Source organism: Dendropsophus ebraccatus, chromosome 3 (assembly GCF_027789765.1).
Source record: "Dendropsophus ebraccatus isolate aDenEbr1 chromosome 3, aDenEbr1.pat, whole genome shotgun sequence".
NCBI lineage: Eukaryota > Metazoa > Chordata > Amphibia > Anura > Hylidae > Dendropsophus > Dendropsophus ebraccatus.
In genome coordinates, this window is record NC_091456.1 from 59,553,817 (window position 1) to 59,576,853 (window position 23,037).

At 41.0% G+C, this 23,037-nt stretch overlaps 1 protein-coding gene and 1 long non-coding RNA gene across 3 annotated transcripts in view; one reads left to right on the forward strand and one right to left on the reverse strand.

The window, feature by feature from the left end:
• Positions 1-5,506, forward strand: part of LOC138787121 (uncharacterized) — a 9,680-nt gene extending 4,174 nt beyond the window's left edge. The window contains exons 2-4 of the long non-coding RNA XR_011362303.1: positions 4,669-4,761; positions 4,884-4,973; positions 5,462-5,506. This is a non-coding gene — a long non-coding RNA (uncharacterized lncRNA). The remainder of the gene's footprint in view (positions 1-4,668; positions 4,762-4,883; positions 4,974-5,461) is intronic.
• The window catches only part of LOC138787120 (transmembrane channel-like protein 1), a 56,988-nt gene extending 37,362 nt beyond the window's left edge, over positions 1-19,626 (reverse strand). The window contains exons 1-6 of one of the 2 annotated variants that reach the window (XM_069964263.1): positions 19,572-19,626; positions 8,235-8,304; positions 6,656-6,682; positions 4,778-5,042; positions 3,291-3,422; positions 2,055-2,145 (exon numbers count right to left, since the gene is read on the reverse strand). In XM_069964263.1, coding sequence (XP_069820364.1) covers positions 2,055-2,145; positions 3,291-3,422; positions 4,778-5,042; positions 6,656-6,682; positions 8,235-8,274 — 555 coding nt within the window. In that variant the 5' untranslated portion in view covers positions 8,275-8,304; positions 19,572-19,626. Of the gene's footprint in view, positions 1-2,054; positions 2,146-3,290; positions 3,423-4,777; positions 5,043-5,363; positions 5,416-6,655; positions 6,683-8,234; positions 8,305-19,571 lie in introns of those variants that run through there. The other variant, XM_069964264.1, reaches the window with a different exon arrangement.
• Between the last annotated feature and the right edge of the window lie 3,411 nt (positions 19,627-23,037).

Genomic DNA, 23,037 nt, shown 5'->3' on the forward strand with positions numbered 1-23,037 from the left:
CATAATGTAACAAACGGCCCCTCAGACCAACCAACTCCAGTATGAACAGGAGAAAAATGGGAATTCTAATGTACTACTCCAATACATGAGTAACCAATACAGCAATGTAGTGCTGGTGTATATAAGCATATATGTACCATGCAGCCTTCAAACAGGATACAAGGGGCCCAAAGAGTGCCAAGAAAATATTCCCCACACCATGACACCACCACCACCAGCCTGAACCGTTGATACAAGGCAGGATGGATCCATGCTTTCATGTTGTTGACACCAAATTCTGACCCTACCATCCGAATGTCGCAGCAGAAATCGAGACTCATCAGACCAGGCAACGTTTTTCCAATCTTCTAATGTCCAATTTCGATGAGCTTGTGCAAATTGTAGCCTCAGTTTCCTGTTCTTAGCTAAAAGGAGTGGCACCCGGTGTGGTCTTCTGCTGCTGTAGCCCATCTGCCTCAAAGTTGGACGTACTGTGCGTTCAGAGATGCTCTTCTGCCTACCTTGGTTGTAACGGTTGGCTATTTGAGTCACTGTTGCCTTTCTATCAGCTCGAACCAGTCTGCCCATTCTCCTCTGACCTCTGGCATCAACAAGGCATTTCCGCCAACAGAACTGCCGCTCACTGGATGTTTTTTCTTTTTCGGACCATTCTCTGTAAACCCTAGAGATGGTTGTGCGTGAAAATCCCAGTAGATCAGCAGTTTCTGAAATACTCAGACCAGCCCTTCTGGCACCAACAACCATGCCACGTTCAAAGGCACTCAAATCACCTTTTTTCCCCATACTGAGGCTCGGTTTGAACTGCAGGAGATTGTCTTGACCATGTCTACATGCCTAAATGCACTGAGTTGCCGCCAGTGCTTCTAGTGTACAATGCACCTAGGATCCTCCTACTACAACAGCTGCAAACACTACAACTCCCAGCATTTATTGACGGCACACAGTCCTCAGGATATGGTGGGAGTTTTAGTATATTTGAATGGAAAATCCCCTGATAATAGCTGGTGTTGTAGATTTATTGATGGATCTTTAGGGCTGATGGTTGTTTCAGATTGCAGCCACCAGAAGCCGCTACACAACCATCACTTGTTAAAGAATTGTCCTCTCTGGAACTACAACTCCCAGTTAAAGATGAGCGAACCGGGTTTGGGTTCGAGTCCATCCGAACCCGAACGATCGGCATTTGATTAGCGGGGGCTGCTGAACTTGGATAAAGCTCTAAGGTTATCTGGAAAACATGGATACAGCCAATGACTATATCAATGCTTTCTACATAGCCTTAGGGCTTTATCCAACTTCAGCAGCCACCGCTAATCAAATGCCAAAAGTTCGGGTTCGGATGGACTCAAGCATGCTCCAGGTTCGCTCATCTCTAGTCAGCATGTTGCTTCTTAATGGTTCTTCATTGGTGGGCCCCCAGGATCATTTCCCCTGGTGGGCCCCAAGTAGCCAGTCCGACACTGATGCCAGCTCTGAGCTCATATACAGTAGAGTTTGCGGAACATGTGCCTTTCAATAAATCTAACAAGGGACACAGGGGCAGGGATTTAGTTAAAGGGAATGTATTCCTTTAACTTATCACAGCCAGAAACTAAAACAGGTCCTTTTTTCTAATCTGTTAAATTTTCTGTATATATATATATATATATATATATATATATATATATATATATATATATGCAAAAGTCTGTTTGTTGGTGCTGGACTTTTTTCTCTGGTATATATATATATATATATATATATATATATATAATTTTTATTATTATTATTAATACATTTTGGTATGAAGTGTTGTGGGGCTGCCATCTTGTCTGAGCTGTTTTCAACAGCATTTAGTGACATTCTTAAATAAAGCCTCGAGGACATAGACCACAATAGATGGGACCTTTCCCTAAACTGCCATGTTTAGGAGGGATTATAGGATATAGTTGTGTGGACACATAAACAAAGTCCGGGAGTCCTGCTTTCCCCATTACACATAGCACTTTACAGTCTGCAAAGCTTTTCATTGTGTTTTTTAAGGGAAAAAAAATAGCAAATTTGTACAAACTTACCTTAAGCATCATGACTTTATAAGCGTAAAACTTTTTCCCCTTTCCTTTTCCAAGTGCTCCTTCAAATTTTTCAACAAATTCCTGAGCTTCCCTAAGAAATTAAAGAAAATAGTGTAGAAATAAACACATCAGCAGCACAAATAACCTCTTCTATGCCCAGGCTGCTGCCACTAAAAGTGAATAAGAGGCGGAGACCTCAAATTTCTCAGCATTAACACAAACACAAAGTTCTCAGCATTAAAAGTTTTCCTGGTCCTGCCTCTCCATGTATGATTGACAGTTCTAACATAAAACTGCTAGAGCTGCCAATAATAGCTAATAGGAGGAGCCAGAAAAGCTATCAATGCAAAGAGCTCCATGCAGATAAGAAAGAGAAAAAATGTTGTAATAATACTACAAATTAGGCTTTTACATTAAAAAAAAATCCATAGTACTCAAAATTACTGTGCAAAGCAGTCAACTTAGCTAACTTTTGGACTAAACCCATGTTTAGTCCAAAAAATTGAGTTTCATATTTCACTGTAGCCTTGGGTCCCCTGATTCTAATATGGCCTTTACGTTCTTGCTATGCACCCTGGTCCCTGAGATATAAGGGTTTACTATTTGGCTGGATGTGCACTGAATGGTTAAACGATTTGGATCTTTACTGTAAAAAAGCAGTGCAAATACTAGGCTCAGGAAGTATGACTTGAAGCCTCACAACCACCCCCTTCCCCCAACCCCAAGCAACATTTACATCCCATCAGCCTTCTAATTTCTGGAATTGGGGGATGTTGCGGGTGGGGGAAAGAGGGAACATCAAGAAAGTAAACACTGTTGGCAACCATCTTTTTAAAATACTGTTACTGACTGGCAGCAGTAAGGGCGACACGACCTCTCTGCTGCCACCAATGGCTTAGTTGAGAACAGCAGAGTGCTTAGATATTGCTAGCGCTGCTGCATGCAGCGACAGTGATACTGAGTCTCCCCCTATGTTTATTCTAATGCATATTAGGATTAGAAAAGACATTACAACTGGGAGGCCGTCTGTGTCAATAGCACTGCAGCCACAGCACAGAAAAGCACTCCCCACTGGTGGCAGCGGAGGGGCCGTGTCTTCCTTACTTCTGCCAGTCAGTGAAAACATTAAAAAAATTCAATAATTCAATAATTTCTAGTTCTATTACAAAGTTATTTAACTTTATGAATGAAATGTAAAAAAAAAAAAGTAATTCTCCAGAGTACAGCAATTCTTACTTTAGAACTGACAGCTTCTGTTTCATCTTCCAAGGTTTGTTCCTTATGGTGGCAATCAGTTTCTTTTTTTCTTCTACGGCTTCTTTTAGCTTGTCCATTTCCTCTTCTGTTATGTCATCTTCTTCATCAGACCTCGATAACAATGGCAAAATTAATTCATTCTAAACTAGTTTTACTATCAACTATGGACATTTCATAAATATTTAATTATATTATCATCTGAACTGCTGGTCATGTTAATAAAGCCAGCCTCCATAGGGATAATGATTGAGCTATTCATGGGGTTGTCCAGAGAGAAGAAAAGGTCTTGCCTCTTCTGCTCCCAGTTCTCCACTTTCGCCCTCTGCACATCTTTGCAATCATTGCGTGTAGCCAAAACCACACCCGCACACAATGTCTAATAGCTGGACAATGTTGCCAATGACATGGTGACGTTGAGGGGCTATTGAACATAGTGTGTGTGGTCATGACATGCTACCAATCCCTTCTAGTCTCAGAAGGTATATTTCAGAGACATGCAGCAGTGGAGCTCTGGGAACTAGTAAGACCTTTTCAGTTCACATTCCTTTAAAGAGGATGTACCACCAGGTACATCCTCTTTAACCTAAACCCACTGATCGAACGGCACCGTACACGGCGCCGTTCTATGCACCGGAACCGGCCGGTGCTCAAGCACTGGAGGCCGGCCCGCCCGCCCCCAGTGGGAGGGAATTCCCTCTCCTGTATGACGCGGCTCCCTTAGAATGAATGGAGCCGCATCATACAGGGGAGGGAATTCCCTCCCACTGGGGCGGCTCGGCTGGCCTCCAGTGCTTAAGCACCGGCCGGTTCTGATGCATAGAACGGCGCCATGCACGGGAATCGGGCGTTGGTCCGAAAAACGGACTGCGGCATCGGCTGCCCCGTGCCGGCGCTGTTCGATCAGTGGGTTTAGGTTTTCCAGAAATAAAAAATTAGATTTGGAAGAGTACATGGTGGAAGTAAAAAAAAAACCCTACTAGTGCTGTTTTGACGGTACCAGTTTTGAAACTCAAAGCTACCTTTTCCTTATCTCGACACTAAATCCCCACTCATCCCACCAGCAGGGAAAGTCAATGTGAGCTATTAGGTGAATGTTTTTTATGTTTTACGTCCGCCCTGAGCAATTCAAAATGTAAATGACTCAGAAATATATTTATCTAATAAACTGACTTTCTATTCTATGTTACCATGTTTATTTATCATTACAGATAAGTGAACCTCGAGCACACTTGGGTTCATTCAGAACCGATGCTCCCAAGCATACTCGAAGTTCGCTCATCTCTATTAATCATACAAAAGCCTGTTATTTCTATATTAGTATGATCATTATCATGATTGTTACAATCTTATTTTACAGACAAATCATCTATTCGTGAGTTATAACTGAATTAGGAGCTACTACATGCTATAAGTTATATGCATATCATACTGTAATACAAGGTATAGTAAGGTACTGTTATGATTACCCGTCAGCCTCCTTTTTCTTTTTGTCTTTCTTCTTGGTATTTTCCCTTGCTTTTCGGTTAGCTGCTCCAGCTCCTTTCTTACCCTTTCTTCCCCTTCTTCCGGTAGGACTGCCTTCTCCATCCTCTTCATTTGTCTCCTCATTGGTGGGACTTTGGTTCTCATCATCAGACTCTGCCAACCAAGGCTTCATATTAGGTATTCTCCAATTTTTCTCTCTTCGTTTTGGGGGCTGATTTTCTTCTTCCTCAGAATCTGCATTTTCTCCTTGAATTGAAAGCAAAATAATATAATCATCAAGCATATGTAGACTTAAAATGATGCAGGTTATGTTTACAGAGCAAGAAATCTTTTACATATTCAAAAGGATAATTCTGCAATTTAAACAATGGAATCTGAGTTAGCTTCAGCCCAATGATTCCATAAAAGTTCTCCAGGGGTAGCGGGGATGTCGCAGCTGCCCTGGTGCCTGAGGGGGCCCAAAGTCTCCTCTGCCACATGGAGAGACGCGAGTATTAAGAATGGCACATGATAAAATGGGGACCCAATAAAGTTTTCGCATTGGGCCCCATGAGTTTCAATACACACCTCTGACTGGAAGTCTTGTTATGAATCAAATTACATTTGTTCCATAGATTTTCATGACTTTTCTGCCCCTGTGGTGATTAAATTTTTGAACTTTTCAGGTGAAAAAAAGAAGAACATTACACTGAACTGTAACTACAAGAGGCCCTCATATGTTCAAAGTGTTTAAAAGCATAGTCTACCTTCCAACCTAGGAATTTATGCCCACTGAAAATATTATAGCAAAAAATATATGATCTTATTGTTTAGATTCTTTTGTAGGCTAGGTCTACCATTGCAACCAATGTTCACTTTATTACACTAATGTATCTAAAATATCAAATGTTGCAACTTTAAATATAGTCTTCACTTATGGCCCCCATACACTTCGATAACTGATTAGCTGAACAATCATTTGGCTGTCAGTTATCTCGCCCACTCCCTGTCCTTCCCATACACGGGAATGTTCGGCATGGCTGAGCGTTCCTGTGATCTCTATGGGGAAGGGTAAGCCACGGCGAGATAGCTCTCACTGCAGCCTCTCTCTCCCAAAACAAAGGGGTCTCCCCTGATTTTCCATCACACCAGACCTCTTTCCCCACTGACATCTGTTGGTAATGGTTCACGAGAGCTCCATGCACCTTACATTGACAGGTGAATCCACTGCAAGCGGATGTGTATAGCATTCCCATCTGTTTTGTGTCTACAGCAGTTATACAGACCTATGCATCTCTATGGTAACAGACAATAAATAAACTTTATGTAGTCTGATGTGTCCCCTTATTCTTGCTATTCTGCCAAATGTACGAAAGAAAGAAGTAAGGTTCAAATAGAGAGGATAATGACCGCAGGATCGGACTACATAATATTTGTTGGCTGTTGTATTCACATGGAGACACACAGGTCTGCAAACAACCTTAACAAACACATTAATAGGATTTTTTTATTACAATTTTATATGCACCTGAAAAGTTAAAAAAAAAAATGGTTGAAGAGGTGGACATAGCCAAAAGAAAATGATTTCTCAAGCCCAGATGGAAGTTGAATGTTATGAACTTTTCAGTCACATGGAAACACTTATAGAATTATTATACTATAATACAGCAAAATTATTTTGAATAAAGGAACAAAGCAGATGCTACATTAGCAAACTATATCTTTTTTGAAAACAGATTCTCTTGTAAATCTATGTAGAAACAAGTGTTGGACTCTCCAAAAGTCTGGACTATTAGATGCCAGACTAATGGGTTTAAGAAGCAAATGTCGTTGTATTGGTATATATAAAATATAACATAAAGAAAGTTTTTATATCTTACCTTCATTTTCTTCCACCTCAATTTGTACTGTAGACAAGAAGAAAAACATTAATTCACATTTTTGTTCTGAATCATTGTCACAGCAAATTAGTGAAACATAAAAAATTAGGTTTTCCTAATATTTACACTGTGTATTCACATACCTAAGGACTAAATGTAAGCCTTAAATTCAAAATGTAGTTTACTTTAATAGCACCCCTAGAGGAGAACAAGTACCATTTGGTTCACTCAGAATGCCAACTAAAAGAAGGAAATCTAATTTTCACTCTACATCTCTTGTCACATAAGTACATAGAAATCTACATATAGTATTCAATCATTTTAATTCAAGAAAAAGCCAGAAATATAAATGTTATTCAAGTAATATCTTTCATGTACAACTTCCTATATCTCATATTTCTTAATAACTGACACATACAATAATGTATATCAAAGAAGTATACATAATTCTTATCATATCAAAATGCTAAAACAAATTATAGTATTCAAAATACTAGTGTACACAATAGCATATGTATTACTAGTATACACAGAAGTATGTAGTAGTGCAAGCTATAGAATGAATGTACTATATACCAGTATATATAGAATTAGCATAAACAATAGTATACATAGTACTAATATACACAGCAGTTTAAACAGAACTACCATAAACAGTAGCATAAATAACAGTATATAATATTCTAGTATATAATGTACTAATGTAAAAGTATATATAAAAGAATATATAGTATGTTTCCCAGACATCCCCTTAAAAGAGTTATTTCTGGGGGAAAAAGTTAGATTTGGAACAGTATGGGTGGAAGAAAAACATAAAAAATATGTATTTGTCTGCCATAGATCCCTTACTGTTGCCTGTTCCACTGTACCAGTCCTGCTATCAGAACTATCTTTTTCTCATCCTGACACATATTAAATCCCCTCTCAGCCCACCAGTGATGGTAAGTCAGTGTCAGGTAAGCGCATGTTTTTTTATGTTTTAATAAGAGCAGTGTATAGAACCCTAATATAAACAGCAGTATAAAAAGTGCTAAAAATTATTCATATTTAAAATACTAGTGTATATATATATATATATATTACTAGTATACAGAGAAGTAGAAATATTACTAGCACAAACAACTGTAAAAAAGTACTTCTCTAAACAGTATACATAGCATTAGCATAAACAATGGTATACATAGTATTAATGTACATAGTAGTTAAAAAAGTACTACCAAGAAGCAGTATATAACGTTCTAATATAAAAGTCATATACATAGTATAAACAATAATAAACATAGCACTTAATACATGGTAAATGAAGTAGTTCTAGCATAAACAGTGATATATATAGTAGTAGTATAAAAAAACTGTGTACAATATACTAATATAAAAGTGGTATATATAGTATTAGCAGTAGAATAAACAGTGCTATAGCAAAATAGTTTGATAAAAAGTAGAGTAGTAGAATAGAGTAATAAAACCATTGTGTCAGAAGAAATCCATTGAAATATTTACAATTCAAACTTTAAGACGTTAAAGGTAACAACTGAAACAAGTGCAGTGAAGTAAAGTTGCACAATCAGTGTAGCATTACCTTCACTTACAGAGGTCACAAGTTTTTGGTGTCTGGGCATCCCTTTTTTGCTCCAAGCAGGTGTTCTCTGCTAGATAGTAATAAAAAAAAGGTGAAAAAAGAGTAAAAAGGATAAACGTCTTGCACTAGTAGCGGTATATCTGCCAATGAGAGGACAGTGGTATAATGTCACTGGTTGAAATATGAGAATCGACTAATTTCCCATCTCATTAAGATTTCATGATTGTTTAGTTTATCACTTAGAATTGCACTGCTAAGGTCAAAAGGGTAAAAAGTTTCCTTTGTTAACTTTTAAGACTAGCAAAAAGAATTTACAGTATTTGTAGAATCGAAGGTAATAAGGAATATGTTACCTAAAACTTCATTCTGAAATATTCCCCATATTACTATGTAAGGTGTCCTAAAGTTACTTTCACCAAACTATGTCACCGATATAACCAGAAAATACAATTACTATACCAAAAAAAAAAGTTAAATAATAAAGTGAATTACCTCAAATATCAGCCCAAAGCAGCATTTTTCAGAGATTATGAGTGCAATAGAGCTTTGTGGCTAAAAGCACCCACAAGTATGAAGTGTTCAGACAGCAGGTGTTTTGCACAGCAGTCAGGGCGCCGTCTAGCCACGAGAGCTATCCCATCTATTCTGTTCATATGAACCTCTAACTGAACGTTACAGGATATCAGTGAGGACAGATATGAGACTGATACACAGTGATCAATTGCTTTGGAGCTGCCAACAGTTCCAAAGAGCAGACAACCTCCTGCAGCCTGAGACAGTGTTCTAGGTGGACATCAGATAAGAACGTGATACAGCCTTTGTAGGTAAGGAAATATTTATACCTTATACATACTCACTGTTAAACTACACAGAAAGTTATACCTTAGGCAATAGGCAAACTTTAAATTTACTAAGCAAATGTACATTTTAATTGATTAAGCTGATGGTATGTGATTGGTGCAGAAATATGTGATTTTGGTATATATAATGCTGAAGGTTACGTGCTTCCTTTTAGCATTTTTCTCCTTGGACCTCTGTGTGTGTAACACATATAGCGATATATAAGTGACTGTAGTCAGTTCTCCCCTCCTACTGTACCTGAGTCTTCTTGGCCTGCCCGACCTCTGTTGTAATCCAGTCTCAAGACAAGCTTTTTCAGCTACCATTGCAAAGTTAGCAATGTAAACCCCTACCTGACCCGTGGAAAGTCATTAAGCATTTAAAATAACTAAAGATACTGATATCCATTTTATTTTACTGATCCTCATAATACTTTTTTTTGCAGATCTTCTCTTAATTCTCAAATTGTATGTAAGATTCCTCCTTTGTATACCCATACTCGTAAAGTTTGTATCCCAGCTCATCAAACTCTTTCCTACCAAACAAACAAACTTTACAGCAAACCTTAAAGGGGTATTCCACTAAAACATACTTTTCATATGTTGCTGCCCGTGGTGAGACTAACAATTCCATACTTGTTATTATCTATTTAGTCTTCTTCTCCCAGTTCTGAGCTGCTGCTTTCTGCTAAAGACACAAAAAACTGTGTGTGAGCTTTTCTTTCTGTCTCCGCCTGCTCCCCCCTCCCTTCTGAGATGGCTGATGTAAACAAGTCCCTAACTGCAACTTTTTGGCAACTTTGTAATGCAGGCAGGATTAATTACAGTTCATCAGCAACTTGACTCTCCCCACATTACAAAGAAACTACAAAGTTGTAGATAAAGCCAGCCAAGGACTTATTTACATTAGCCATTTTGTAAGGGAGGGGGAGATGGAGAAAACACAGTTTTTTGTGCCTTCAGCAGAAAGCAGCAGCTTAGAACTAGGCGAAGGAGACTGAATAAATAATAACAAGTATGGAATGAATTGTTAGTCTTACCATGGGCAGCAACATCCGAAAAGTTATGTTTGAGCGCAATACCTCTTCAATCCCAGCTGTATTTTACTAATCTTGTGGTGGTTCCAGCTTCCTTCTTCTTGTGCCACAGACAGCATTGCTCTATGGCTATGGCTACCAGCCACACTGACAGTGGGGCTGGTAAGGCAATCAGGACTTAGACCAATCAGGATTGGCGCTGGCATCCCACACTGCCGAGTGGTGCTAGCTTTAAACAGATGTCTTCTGGGTACAGTTGCCTGTGATTGTTATTTAGCACTTCCTATGTGTTTTCCTTTTGTTAGATCTGCAGGGTACTGACTCCTGGCGTTTCTGCTTCCAGTTCTGGTTCAGAGGCTTCCTCCTGGTTTAATGTGTACATATGAAATTTCTTATGAAAGTTAATGGTGCTATAAAATAAAACATACTACTACTAATTTATACCGCCACAGTCAACAAGGCCATCATAGTACAAAGAAGGTAATCTGATTTTGTAATGTAAGGCCCCAGACAATTTGTCTTAACCCCATAGGAAGAAGAAAGCATTTTAGTCTTTAGGGGTATCCCCCTCTGAGGATAAGAGTCAGATGAATGAAAGGAGGTGCCGGGGACAAGAAATTATAGGGAGAGCCATGCAGGGGACCAGAAATTATAGAGAGTAATGCTGGAGACCAGAAATTATAGGGAGAGCCATGCTGGGGACCAAAAATTATAGGGAGAGCCATGCTGGGGACCAAAAACTATAGGGAGAGCCATGCTGGGGACCAGGAATTATAAGGAGAGCCATGCTGGGGACCAGGAATTATAGAGAGTAATGCTGGAGACCAAAAATTATAGGGAGAGTCATGCTGGTGGCCAGGAATGGGAAGGTCAGCCATGTTGAGGGTCAGAAATGAGATGGAAGCCATGCTGCAGACCAGGAATAAGTGGGGAACCAAGACCACACAAGGACACAATTTTGAGCGCTTTCACAATAATTTGTCTTTATCTGTGTTGGTACATTGAGCAGAAAACCCCCATAAAACACCACTTTTGGTGAAAATTTGGTGTTTGACCCCAACAGGTTTCACTGTATTTTCCACTGTATCAAACATGCAAATCACAGATCATGATAAACAATGCTTGTTTAATAGCTGAACATTCTGTCTTCATGAAACATACACTACCTTACAGAAACAAAGGAAATTGTTTGAATTTGTTATTCCAGATTAAATTGTTAAGAGAAAAATATGGAATCATCAACAAAAATCCCATTTAGTACTTTGTTGCTCCTCGGGATGCTAATGGAAGTCTGAATTCTTTGAGGCATTAGGGGCGATTTATTAAACTGGTGTAAAGTGAAACTGGCTCAGTTGCCCCTAGCAACCAATCAGATTCCACCATTTATTCCTCACAGACTCTTTGGAAAATGAAAAGTGGAATCTGATTGGTTGCTAGGGGCAACTGAGCCAGTTTCACTTTACACCATGTCTGATAAATCTCCCCCATTGACTTCACTATGGAATTAAAGTGACTCTGTACCCACAATGTGACCCCCCCAAACCACTTGTACCTTCGGATAGCTTCTTTTAATCCAAGATCTGTCCTAGGATCCGTTCGGCAGGTGATGCAGTTATTGTCCTAAAAAAAATAACTTTTAAAGGTGCAGCCCATGCCCAACGGGAGTATCTGTGCCCTAACTTGCACCACCCCTCCTTCCCTCCTCCCCACCCTCTTCATCATTAGGAATGCCACTGGAACATTTTCTCCATGCTGAACATATGCTTAACGATCCAGCCCATGTGCCGTGCTGACACAGCTGATGAATAGGAGACAATGTGCCTGAAGCATTCCTAATGATGAAGAGGGCAGGGAGGAGGGATGGAGAGGTTGTGCCAGCCTAATGCATACACAATCTAGGCCACTCCTGTAGGGCACGGGGCTGCAGTCTAAAAGTAAATTTTTAGCACAATAACTGCATCACCGGCCAAACGGACCGCAGGACAGATCCTGGATTAAAAGCAGCTATCTGAAGGTACAAGTGGTTTAAGGGGGTCAGATTGTGGGTACTGAGTCACTTTAACTAACTATATTCTACATCAAGCAGGTTCAATGTCTTCTTCTCAGCTGACATTTGAGCCTTACAGGATAGATCCTTGTCATGGGTCAATTTTTTAAAATTTCATCCATAAATTTTTGATTGAATCGAGATCTAGACCGTTTGCTGGCTATTTCTTTCCTTGAAAAAAAAGCTTAACACTATTTGCTGTATGATGCTTTATCATTCTTGGAAATCACCAACACATCTTCTATAGAAGGAATGGGTAAAGTCACCAAAATGTCTACATACACCATGAAATTGACAGTTAACCCCTTAAGGTCAAAGCAAATTTTCGTTTTTGCTCTTTTGCTTTTTCCATTTTATGTTTAAAAGTCCATAGCGCTTGCATTTTTTCACCTAGAGACTTATATAAGCGCTTATTTTTTGTGAAACCAATTGTACTTTGCAATGACAGGCATTATTTTTCCATAAAATATGCTGTGAAACGGGAAAAAAATCATTTGTGCTGTCAAATTGAAAAAAAAAAACGAATTTGTTTTGATTTCGGGGAGTTTTGCATTTACGCCGTTCGCCCTATGGTAAAACTGACTTGTTATGCATGTTCCTCAAGTTGTTACGATTACAACGATATATAACATGTATAACTTTTATATTATCTGATGGCTTTTAAAAAATTCAAACCATTGTTAACAAATATATGTTCCTTAAAATCGCTCCATTCCCAGGCTTATAGCGCTTTTATCCTTTGGTCTATGGGGCTGTGTGAGGTGTCATTTTTTGCGCCATGATGTGTTCTTTCTATCGGTACCTTGATTGCGCAAATACGACTTTTTGATCACTTTTAATTACATTCTTTCTGGATTTGATGCGACCAAAAATGCACAATTTTGCACTTTGGAATTTTTTGGAGCTGACGCAGTTTACCGTGCGAGATCAGGAATGTGATAATTTAATAGATCGGGGGATTACGTGCGCGGCGATACCAAATATGTTTATTTATTTATTTGTTTATTTATTAATTTATATTTGTAAAATGGGAAAAGGGGGGTGATTTGGACTTTTATTAGGGGAGGGGATTTTTTATTAATAAAAACACTTTTTTACTTTTTTTTTTACATCAACTAGAAGTCCCCCTGGGGGACTTGTATATAGACAGCACTGATCTCTCATAGAAAATCAATGCTGTGTATACACACAGCAAAGATCGATTAGATCGGTCATAGATTGCTTTGGCCAGCTGCAGGCCATAGCAATCTATTGCCGAGCCGGGACGCTGAGGCCCGGGCCGGCCAGAAGAACGGATCTCCCCCCTCGCGATCGCATCGTGGGGGGGAGATCCATCCCACTAGACACCAGGGACATGCAGTACAAAGCACTTCAATGCAGCTGTCAGGTTTGACAGCTGCATTGAAGTGCTTAATTAGCTGGCGTGGCAACGGGACCCACCCGGGCTAATAGAGGCACTGCCCGGCTGCAGATTGCAGCCGGGAGCGGTGCCGTTCAGAGCGGGGTCCCATCGGGACCGTGCTCTGAACACCCCCCGCGGCACCATGATGTACCAGATACGTCATGGGTTGCTAAGGGGTTAAAGAAGTACTTTGGATGGGAGGTAAGTAGATGTAATTTTTTCATCCACCCCCTCCCTGGTGATTGTGAAAAAAGGCGTCAGAGTAGCCCTTTAAAATAATGATTATCTTCTCCCCTGGACTTTTACCTACAGTCCCTTATCATGCTATCTGAGAATAAATATCTCAAGGAATATATAAGAATTTAATAAGCTTTAAAGCGTAACTGTCATGTTTTTTTTATTGTAGAAATCAGTAGTATAAGCGATTTTAAGAAACTCTGTAATAGGTTTCATCAGCCAAAAAAGCCTCCTTCTGTACTCAAGAAGCAATCTCCCAGCCTCCCCCCCTGACTTCTTATCTGTGCATTATCAGGCAAACACGCCTTCATTACAGAGAAGCCAGTGAAGACTGGTTCTGCTCTCTCCATTGTAAGCCTATAAAGGGGGGAGGGGCTGAGGGAGATGAGGGAGCAGGAAGAGGTGACATGAAGGTCAGCTGTTTGTAGACTGTCTGGGCACCTAAACCGCAGGATTCTGGGGTCAGAAAGGTCAGTGCTTATCTATTAACTTACTGAGAGAAGATTGCAGGGTGTTGTGCTTTGCAGAAATCCTCCGTGCTCATTCACTCCTCTCAGCCCCTCCCCTCTCCATAGCCACATAATGGAGACAGAAATCCTGCTTCATATGATGTGAGGGGGGAGGCTGGGAGATTGCTTTTTCAGTACAGAAGGAAACTCTTTTAGTACATAAAACCTATTACAGAGTTTCTTAAAATCGCTTGTACTATTGATATTTAATGTTTTCAGAAAAATGACCCTGAAATGACAGTTACGCTTTAAGGGGTTATCCTGGATTGGATTGAACCTAGCTGCTTTCTTCCAAAACAGCACCGTACCTTTCCTCAGGTAGGGTTGTGGTATTACAATTCTGCTCAATTAACTTCAAAGAAACTAAGCTGCAATACTACACACAAACTGAGTACAAGACTGGTGCTGTCTCTGGAAGAAAGCAGCTATGTTTTCCTCATCTGGGAGAACCCCTTTAATACAATGCCTCTTGTTAGAGACTTATAAAAAGAGATGAAGATCAAATGATTACACCTTACTGAAGCAGTCCCGATATGGATAGATGAACATTATTTTAGGAAGGTAATTACTGACTCCAATTTATTATTCTGGGGACAGAAAAAAAAATTGGATCAAGTTGGACTTTATACATGTCCTAAAAAGAGTAGAGGACTCTCAGAGGATTTCCAGACATCAAGAAAAAATTTTGGCTGCACAAATATATTGGTCGGTGACAGGGGCGTAACTAGAAATGGCTGCAAATGATGACGGCTCAGGGGGCCCAGTGTATTGCAGGAGCAGGCCATGGGGCCCCCTGATGCGGCGGGCCCCATAGCAGCCGCTATGGCTGCTATAGTGGTAGTTACGCTCCTGGTCGGTGAGCTGAAAGCAGAATACATTTTTTTCAAACATTTGCTAAAGAATATAGAAGAATTAAACAAAAGCTTTGAAAAAATTCATTCATTGTTATTTGTATAATGGAATGGAAAAAAATAGGTCATTTAAAAATCTAATAATAATTTTTAAAAAATCTACCATTACTTTAAAGATTCACCATTATCTCTTTGGTCAAAGTAGATTGGTGAATCATCTCTGAATATCACTCTTATCCACTCCTCCACATTCCATAACTCTCTTAAGCCCACTACACCACCTTGTTTTCTATGACTTGTGTACTTGCTATAAAGTAAAAAAACAAAAACAAACAAAAAAACTGCTGATCACCATGATTTATGTGTAATGATTCCATAGCTTGTGCAAGAGGTTGTAGTATGTTTTACTCTTTTTCATATTATCATGAAAGTCTTAGCCGTCTAAATTTTCATTGACATATAGAGAACTTACTAAATGTGACCACTAGATGGAGGTATAAGACTCTATGAAACATGTCTGTTTCAAAGCTGCTAATAGAAATCAATGTGCGTGACAAAGTTATCACATAACATAATGCTTCCCCTCTAACCATTTGCATATGTAAAATCTTATTCCTGAACTCTTCGTTCCTCAGCATATTTAATTAGTAGATAAATTGCTTAAATATGTAGAGAAATATCACCTCTGTTTTAGAGACAAGTAATTTTTTTTCAACCTTTCAAATTATTATCTTAACTTTATTATCATTTTACTTATTTACATATGTACAGAATGCTTACAGAACGTGAAAATCTTAGTAGGATCAGTAATTATATGTTTGCTCCACAATTCACATTTTTGGCATATGGTGGTCATATCCAATATCAAGCTTTAAAGGGGTTGTCCAGCGAAAATCTTTTTTTCTTTCAAATTAACTGATATCAGAAAGTTACATAGATTTGTAATTTACTTACTATTAAAAAATCTCAAGTCTTCCCATACTTATTAGCTACTAAATGTCATGCAGAAAATGTTTTATTTTCAGTCTGACACAGTGCTCTCTGCTGATATCTCGGGACGAGACAAGAACTGTCCAGAGCAGGAGAGATTTTCTATAGGGATTCATAGAAAACTGAGACAGAGTTCCTGTCTCGGCCAGAGATGTCAGCAGAGAGCACTGAGTCAGACTGAAAAGAAAACACCACCTCCTGTAGGACATACAGCAGCTGATAAGTATGGGAAGACTTGAGATTTTTTTAATAGAAGTAAATTACAAATCTATTTAACTTTATGATATCAGTGTATTTAAAAGAAAAAAAAAAAATCGCTGGATAAACCCTTTAGGGTGCCTTCACACCTACCGATTTGCAGCGTTAATAACGCTGCAAGTCGGCTAGGTCCTGGCAGATCACTGTCAGTACATACACGCAGCGGTCTGAACGACCGCTGCGTGTATGTAAATCTGCCGGCTGCTTAACCCCTTCTGATGCCGGCCGGCCGCCTCCCGCTCAGCACTGATTGGCCGGGTGGGAGAGCAGGACGCCGGGAACCCGTGAAGCGAGGAGGTAATGTATACAGAGCTGAGCGGGAGGCGGCCGGCCGGCATCAAAAGGGGTTAAGCAGCCGGCAGATTTACATACACGCAGCGGTCGTTCAGACCGCTGCGTGTATGTTACTGACAGTGATCTGCCAGGACCTAGCCGACTTGCAGCGTTATTAACGCTGCGAGTCGGTAAGTGTGAAGGCACCCTTAAAGAGTTTTTGTTGTTGTCATGCTGTAAAACAACGCTGAACTTACCAGAAATCCAGGTCCAGTCTCCTGAAGGCAGATTTTCTGAAAAAAACAGACTAAACACATGAATTTCAGCCAGTACTGAGAGTCACGACTCAATGTGTCCATCAATCACATGACTGCCTTTTCTCTGTGAGCTCTCAGATGGCCTGGGAAACACACGACTTCCTGTTTTCTGACTGTTTCCTGTTTTTTGAGTCAGAAAACAGGAAGTGCTGTGTTTCCATAATAACTTAAAAAAAACATAATAAATGTGATTTGCAAATTTACTTTATATCACATCTACTGTTGATTTTGAAAGTTATAACTACAGTGACACTTTAAGGCTATGTTCACACTACGTAAAAGTACGGCTGATGTTGCCATCGGCAACAAAGGCGGTACCTTATGCAGTGTGGAACATTGCCTCTTGTTCTATGGGATCCCGTCTGGAGCGCATACACATCGTATACGCTCCGGACGGGATCCCGTGCAGCGACGCAAATAACTGACATATCAGTTTTCTGCGGCCACAATTCAATGAATTGCGGCCGTAGGAAACCCTGTCAGTTCACACAATGAAGCAAGCAGCTCCGGCCGCTTGCTTCATTGTGTGCTGCGGGAGGTTCTGATGCGGGCACGCACTGATGCGCCCGCATCAGAACACTGCGGCCGGAAAGATCACCCGGCCGGTACTTAAGTACCGGCTGGGTGATCTTTCCGGCCATAGTGTTCTGATGATCCGGGCAGAGATGGAACGGCCGGTTTCATACAACGTGTAAACATGGCCTAAGTCAGAAGGTGAACAGTATTCTAGCTGGTGTACAGCCTTTTGTAGGCCTATTCATTCTCAGTCTGCAGGACTTAAGCCAAGGCAATGCTTACCTCAAAACCCCAAACTGAGCATGGTACATCAAAACTATATCACCATCTTCGTATGCTAGGGTATACACAGTGCTGATACAAGGAGAAGCCAATTTGGATTTGTTTTCTGTTTATCTATAATTAAAATTATTGTTTGCTTTCAGCTTTGTAATACTGAAATAAAAAAATAAAAAAATCATATGAAAAAGTCTCTTTTCCTCTCTTCACCTATATTGAACTGATCACCATGTTGTTCTACAGTTTCACTACACCTGTTTGTAGCTCACATCTGGTATTATAACAACTGAAGAGAAATGATCTAAATGTACTGGAGGCTACGAGAACAGAACAGGAATGATTCAGCAAAAATATTACTCACTTTCTGATGTCACAGTGAAGCATAAAAACACAATTTCCTGCAAACATGGTACATACCCAAGGCAAAATACAGTCTATCATGAGGTAAAGGACTCTATGCAGGTTTTCAGCTGCTTCGAGGTTTCCTCACTGTCACTGCCACTACTGGACAAATATTCTCATAGAGCAACAGCATAAGGCTATGTTCACACACAGTAAAATAAAAGCTAAATAAAAAAATTAGTTTATTAATTTGAATAATATGTTACATTAAAGTCTATGAAAAAGTAGCCGCTTTGATTTTTACAATCTGTGTACAGACTGACATTTTTTCATAGACTTTAAGGGTACATTCACAGGTACCGGCTCCACAGCGGATTTCTCGCTGCGAATTCGCAGTGAGACCCGCTGCGGATCCCTACCCAGTAAAATCTATGGGCAGACAAACAAACAAGTTTTTTCGCAGCCTGCCCCATTAACCCCCCCCCCCCCCCCCGTCGCTGGAGCCTATACTTCACCTGGTCCCCACTCCGGCTTGCTTCGGGGTTCTCGGCATGTCCCTGATTGGCTGAGCGGGACGTAAAGACACCTGGAGCCCCGAAGCAAAACGTAGCAGGGATCAGGTGATGTATAGGCTCCGGCGGCAGGGGGGTTAACAGGGCAGGTTGCAGACAAACTTGCAGCGGGATGTGCATCCTGCTGCGAGTTTGTGTGCCAATAGAGTTTACTGGCCAGGGATCCACAGCGGGTCTCGCTGCGAATTCGGTACATGTGAACATACCCTAATGTGGATAGATAGATAAATTGATTATTTAACAGCTGAGTAATGTTTTCTCATTAACTTCTACTACATCTGATTTGCAATATTTTCCATGCTACCTGACTTCTTGCTAGAGCTGTGGTGGTGACCCGCTCTCCCCACCGCTTGACAGCTGCAGATGCTGGAGCCCACATGTAGGGGTCCGGCGCTGCCGTCGCTTCAGCCCCTCCAGACGCCTCACCCATCCTCACTCCTGGCCCGCCCTGCTCTATCCGGCACGTGCATCCCTGGCTTCTGGGGCGCGTGCGCCAACTCTTTCAGATTTAAAGGGACAGTAAATCTCTAATTGTTTAATGCGTCTTGGCCCAATAAATTCCTGACATCTCTGTATTCTTCCCAAAAGTGTGTGGTCCCAGCAGGGCCGGCCTTAGGGGTGTGCGAGCAGTGCGGCTGCACAGGGCGCTGTGCACTCCCAGTAGGAAGGGGGCGCCACCTGCTTCCCCCTGAGGCCATATATTGCCGGCACAGCAGCCTTGCTGAGTGTCAGCAAGAAGAAGCCTCCTCTCCCCCAGACATGTGACTGCAGCCTGGCCCCCGCCCCCCACAGTGTCTCCCGGCTAACAGATGCCCCCGCCCCCTCTCCCTCCGGATGTAGACATCAGCAATGTGATCCTCCGCTCTACCTCCTCCACCTCCTCCTCATGGGCAGAGACATCCTCCACTGATCCTTCTGTGTGAGTATATGTATGTATCTGTCTGTGTGTTAGTGGAGTGTGTGTGGAATACAACAACTCCCAGCATGCTCCTGTGTGGTGTGTGTGGAATACAACAACTCCCAGCATGCTCCTGTGTGGTGTGTGTGGAATACAACTCCCAGCATGCTCATGTGTGGCTGTGTGTGTACTGTGTGTGAAATACAACAACTCCCAGCATGCTCCTGTGTGGTGTGTTTGGAATACAACAACTCCCAGCATGCTCCTGTGTGGTGTGTGTGGAATACAACAACTCCCAGCATGCTCCTGTGTGGTGTGTATGTGTGTCTGTGTTTGCTGGTTTTTATGTACTGTGTGTCTGTATGTGTCTGTGTAAGCAGTATATGCACTGTGGGGGAGAGTTATCAAACATGGTGTAAAGTAAAACTGGCTCAGTTGCCCCTAGCAACCAATCAAATTTCACCTTTCATTTCCCAAAGAATCTGTGAGGAATGAAAGGTGGAATCTGATTGGTTGCTAGGGGCAACTGGGCCAGTTTCACTTTACACCATGTTTGATGAATCTCCCCTGTGTGTCTGTATGTGTATATGTGACTGTATCTGTCTGTGTAAGCAGTATATACAGTGTGTGTCTCCAAGAGATAGGCTTGGGATGGGCTACAATCAGCCAGGGGAGGGGGGGGGGGGCGCCAAAAGAATATTCTGCACAGGGCGCCATCTACCCTAAGGCCAGCCCTGGGTCCCAGCTCTCCTGTGATTCCTGCCGTTCCTAGTTTCAGCTATCTGTGGTTGCTGCCTGTGACTACTATCCCAGTTCGCGCCATGATTCCTGCTGTGTTCCTGCCTGCCTACCTGTCTACAGATGAACTTTGCCCGCTGCCACTAGGAAGCCAAGCCTGGGGTAGTGACCTGGACATTGCCTACCGCAGCAAGTCTATGCTGCCTTGTGGTGGGCATTGGTAAGGACCAGCGGCCCCTTAAGACTCCGCTCCCTGGTGTGGCTTACCCCATTGCTAGAGATGGTACAGCGGATTCACCACTCCCATTGTTACACTCCTTAAATGATGCTTGAACGCTATGCCTAAGGGCCCTATTCCACCGGACGAGTAACGATCTCAAACGACCGCTATTGCGAAAGACCTGAAAATGTTCACTCATTTCCATGAAACGATAATCGTTTCTTATGATTGTATATGTTTTTTCTTCGCTATTTCTTCGCTATTGCGTTCGTATCGACTGTGAACGACCGCACAACGTCTTATTCAATGCGAACGATTTGCGAACGTTTTGCGAACGAGCAACGATAAAAATAGGTCCAGGTCTTATAAAGCAATCAACGATTTCTCGTTCGGTCGTTAATCGTTAACTGCATTTCAACCGAACAATTATCGTTTAGATTCGAACGATTTAACGATAATCTGAATGATAATCGTCCGGTGGAATAGGGCCCTAACACAGTATTTGTACAATCTTTCTGCATAGGCAGTTATGACTTGACTGTATGACTTGACTTTAAATGTTAACATGACGCAAACACCTCCACCCCCGCTCTGTTGACATTAAAAACAATAGGAACATGTTATGTTGTCATGATTGAGTGTCATGTAAGCTTGTTATCTTATGGATAGAGAACAACAAGCTGATCGCTGGGGATCAGACCATCAGGACGTCCACTAAACCTGATAATGTGGATGCAATATCAATGCAATAACTAGACGGCTCAGCATGCCTGCATGGCCACTGCAGCTTGCTGTCCATCCACTCTCTATGAGGGCCATCGACAAGTTAAAAGGTTTTTCAGATTTAAACCTACTCGTCCCCTATCCATGTCAATGGGCGAATCGCATGCACTTCTCTACTGGAATCCTAAATTATGTGATATATCTGCGTAATTATGGTAAAACAGTGGGGATCTTTTTTTGTTGCAGTGTAATCAGAATATCCAGAACTATTTAGTAACATGTGCCTGTCATTAACCCCTTAAACGTTGCAATCTATAGTCTCTGTAGGTGGAAAAATAAAAGGGTTGTGTAGAAGCTAAGGCCAAAGGTGGGACCTCAAAATAACAGGCATGTCTGACATATACAGAATATGTCATAAATGTTTAAAGCAGAGCTGTCAGCACAAATTTGCTTTGCAAAGTAAGCCTGCAGGCAGAGAGGTCATGTGAACAGGATTTTGGCCATACCTTCAGTTTAGACATTAACCCCTTCAGTGCTGTTATTAAGTCAGTTTTACATTTATGCAAATTAGCTGAAAGTGCCCCGGATGGTGTTCAGACTCCCACTTCTATTAATCAAGTATATATCCTGCGACGAGGACAGAGTGAGAAGACACTTAGCGAGTGCTTCTTCCCACTGGTTTAAACAATTGGCGCAGGTTTTAATACCCACACTCTGACCAAAACTTTTGACATGTCTTTAGGACTTACAAAAGTTTTTAAAGGAGGACTCTGGCCTAATTTAAAAATCTGATGCAGACAAGGAGAACATCAAGAACCTTTTTAGATTTGTCCAAACAGAGGCTATCTAATGGTTGGCTGATTTTATACATGGCATTACCCATTATATAATCATGTTTCCGGTGCACAACAAATACCTCTTTATTATGTTAACTGTGCCCAATAGATTAAATGTATCATAGTAAAAACGAATCTCTGATTCCCTGCTAAATTGGCTACTGAACCAGAATAAATAACTACAAATCTACATGTCTTCTGATCTGTTATTAAATTGTAAAGCAGCTGACAGCATCATTGAGCAGCCAGTAGAAAAGATGAAAGAGCTCATACAGTAGGTGGGAGTATTAATTGATAGCTTAAAGGGGTAAGCAAAAATATTTTTCTTTCAAACCAACTGGTTTCAGGAAGTTATATAGATTTGTAATTTACTTTTATTTAAAAATCTCAAGTCTTCCCATACTTATCAGCTGCTGTATGTCCTACAGGAAGAGTCTTTTATTTTAGTCTGACACAGTGCTCTCTGCTGCCATCTCTGTCTGTCTGGATCAGGAAAGGTTTTCTAAAGGGATTTACTGCTGCTTTGGACAGTTCCTGTCTCAGACAGAAATGTCAGCAGAGAACGCTTTGTCAGACTGAAAAGAAAACACCATTTCCTGAAGGACATACAGCAGCTGATAAGTATGGGAAGACTTGAGATTTTTTTTTTTTTTTTTTTAAACTAAATTACAAATCTATATAACTGAAACCAGTTTATTTGAAAGAAAAATATTTTCACTGGAGTAACTCTTTAAGCTATCAATTGATCCCTTGGGGTTTGGTCCTGTGACATTGACATCCCTTCTCTGCTTGCGCTTGCTTTGCGGGGTTGGCAGTCTCTGACCTTCACAGTGTTGTTTAGCGTAAGGACTCATGTGTATCAGAGACCTGCGCGTGATACATGAGACAATATGGTTTGATAAAATTATATACTAACTTC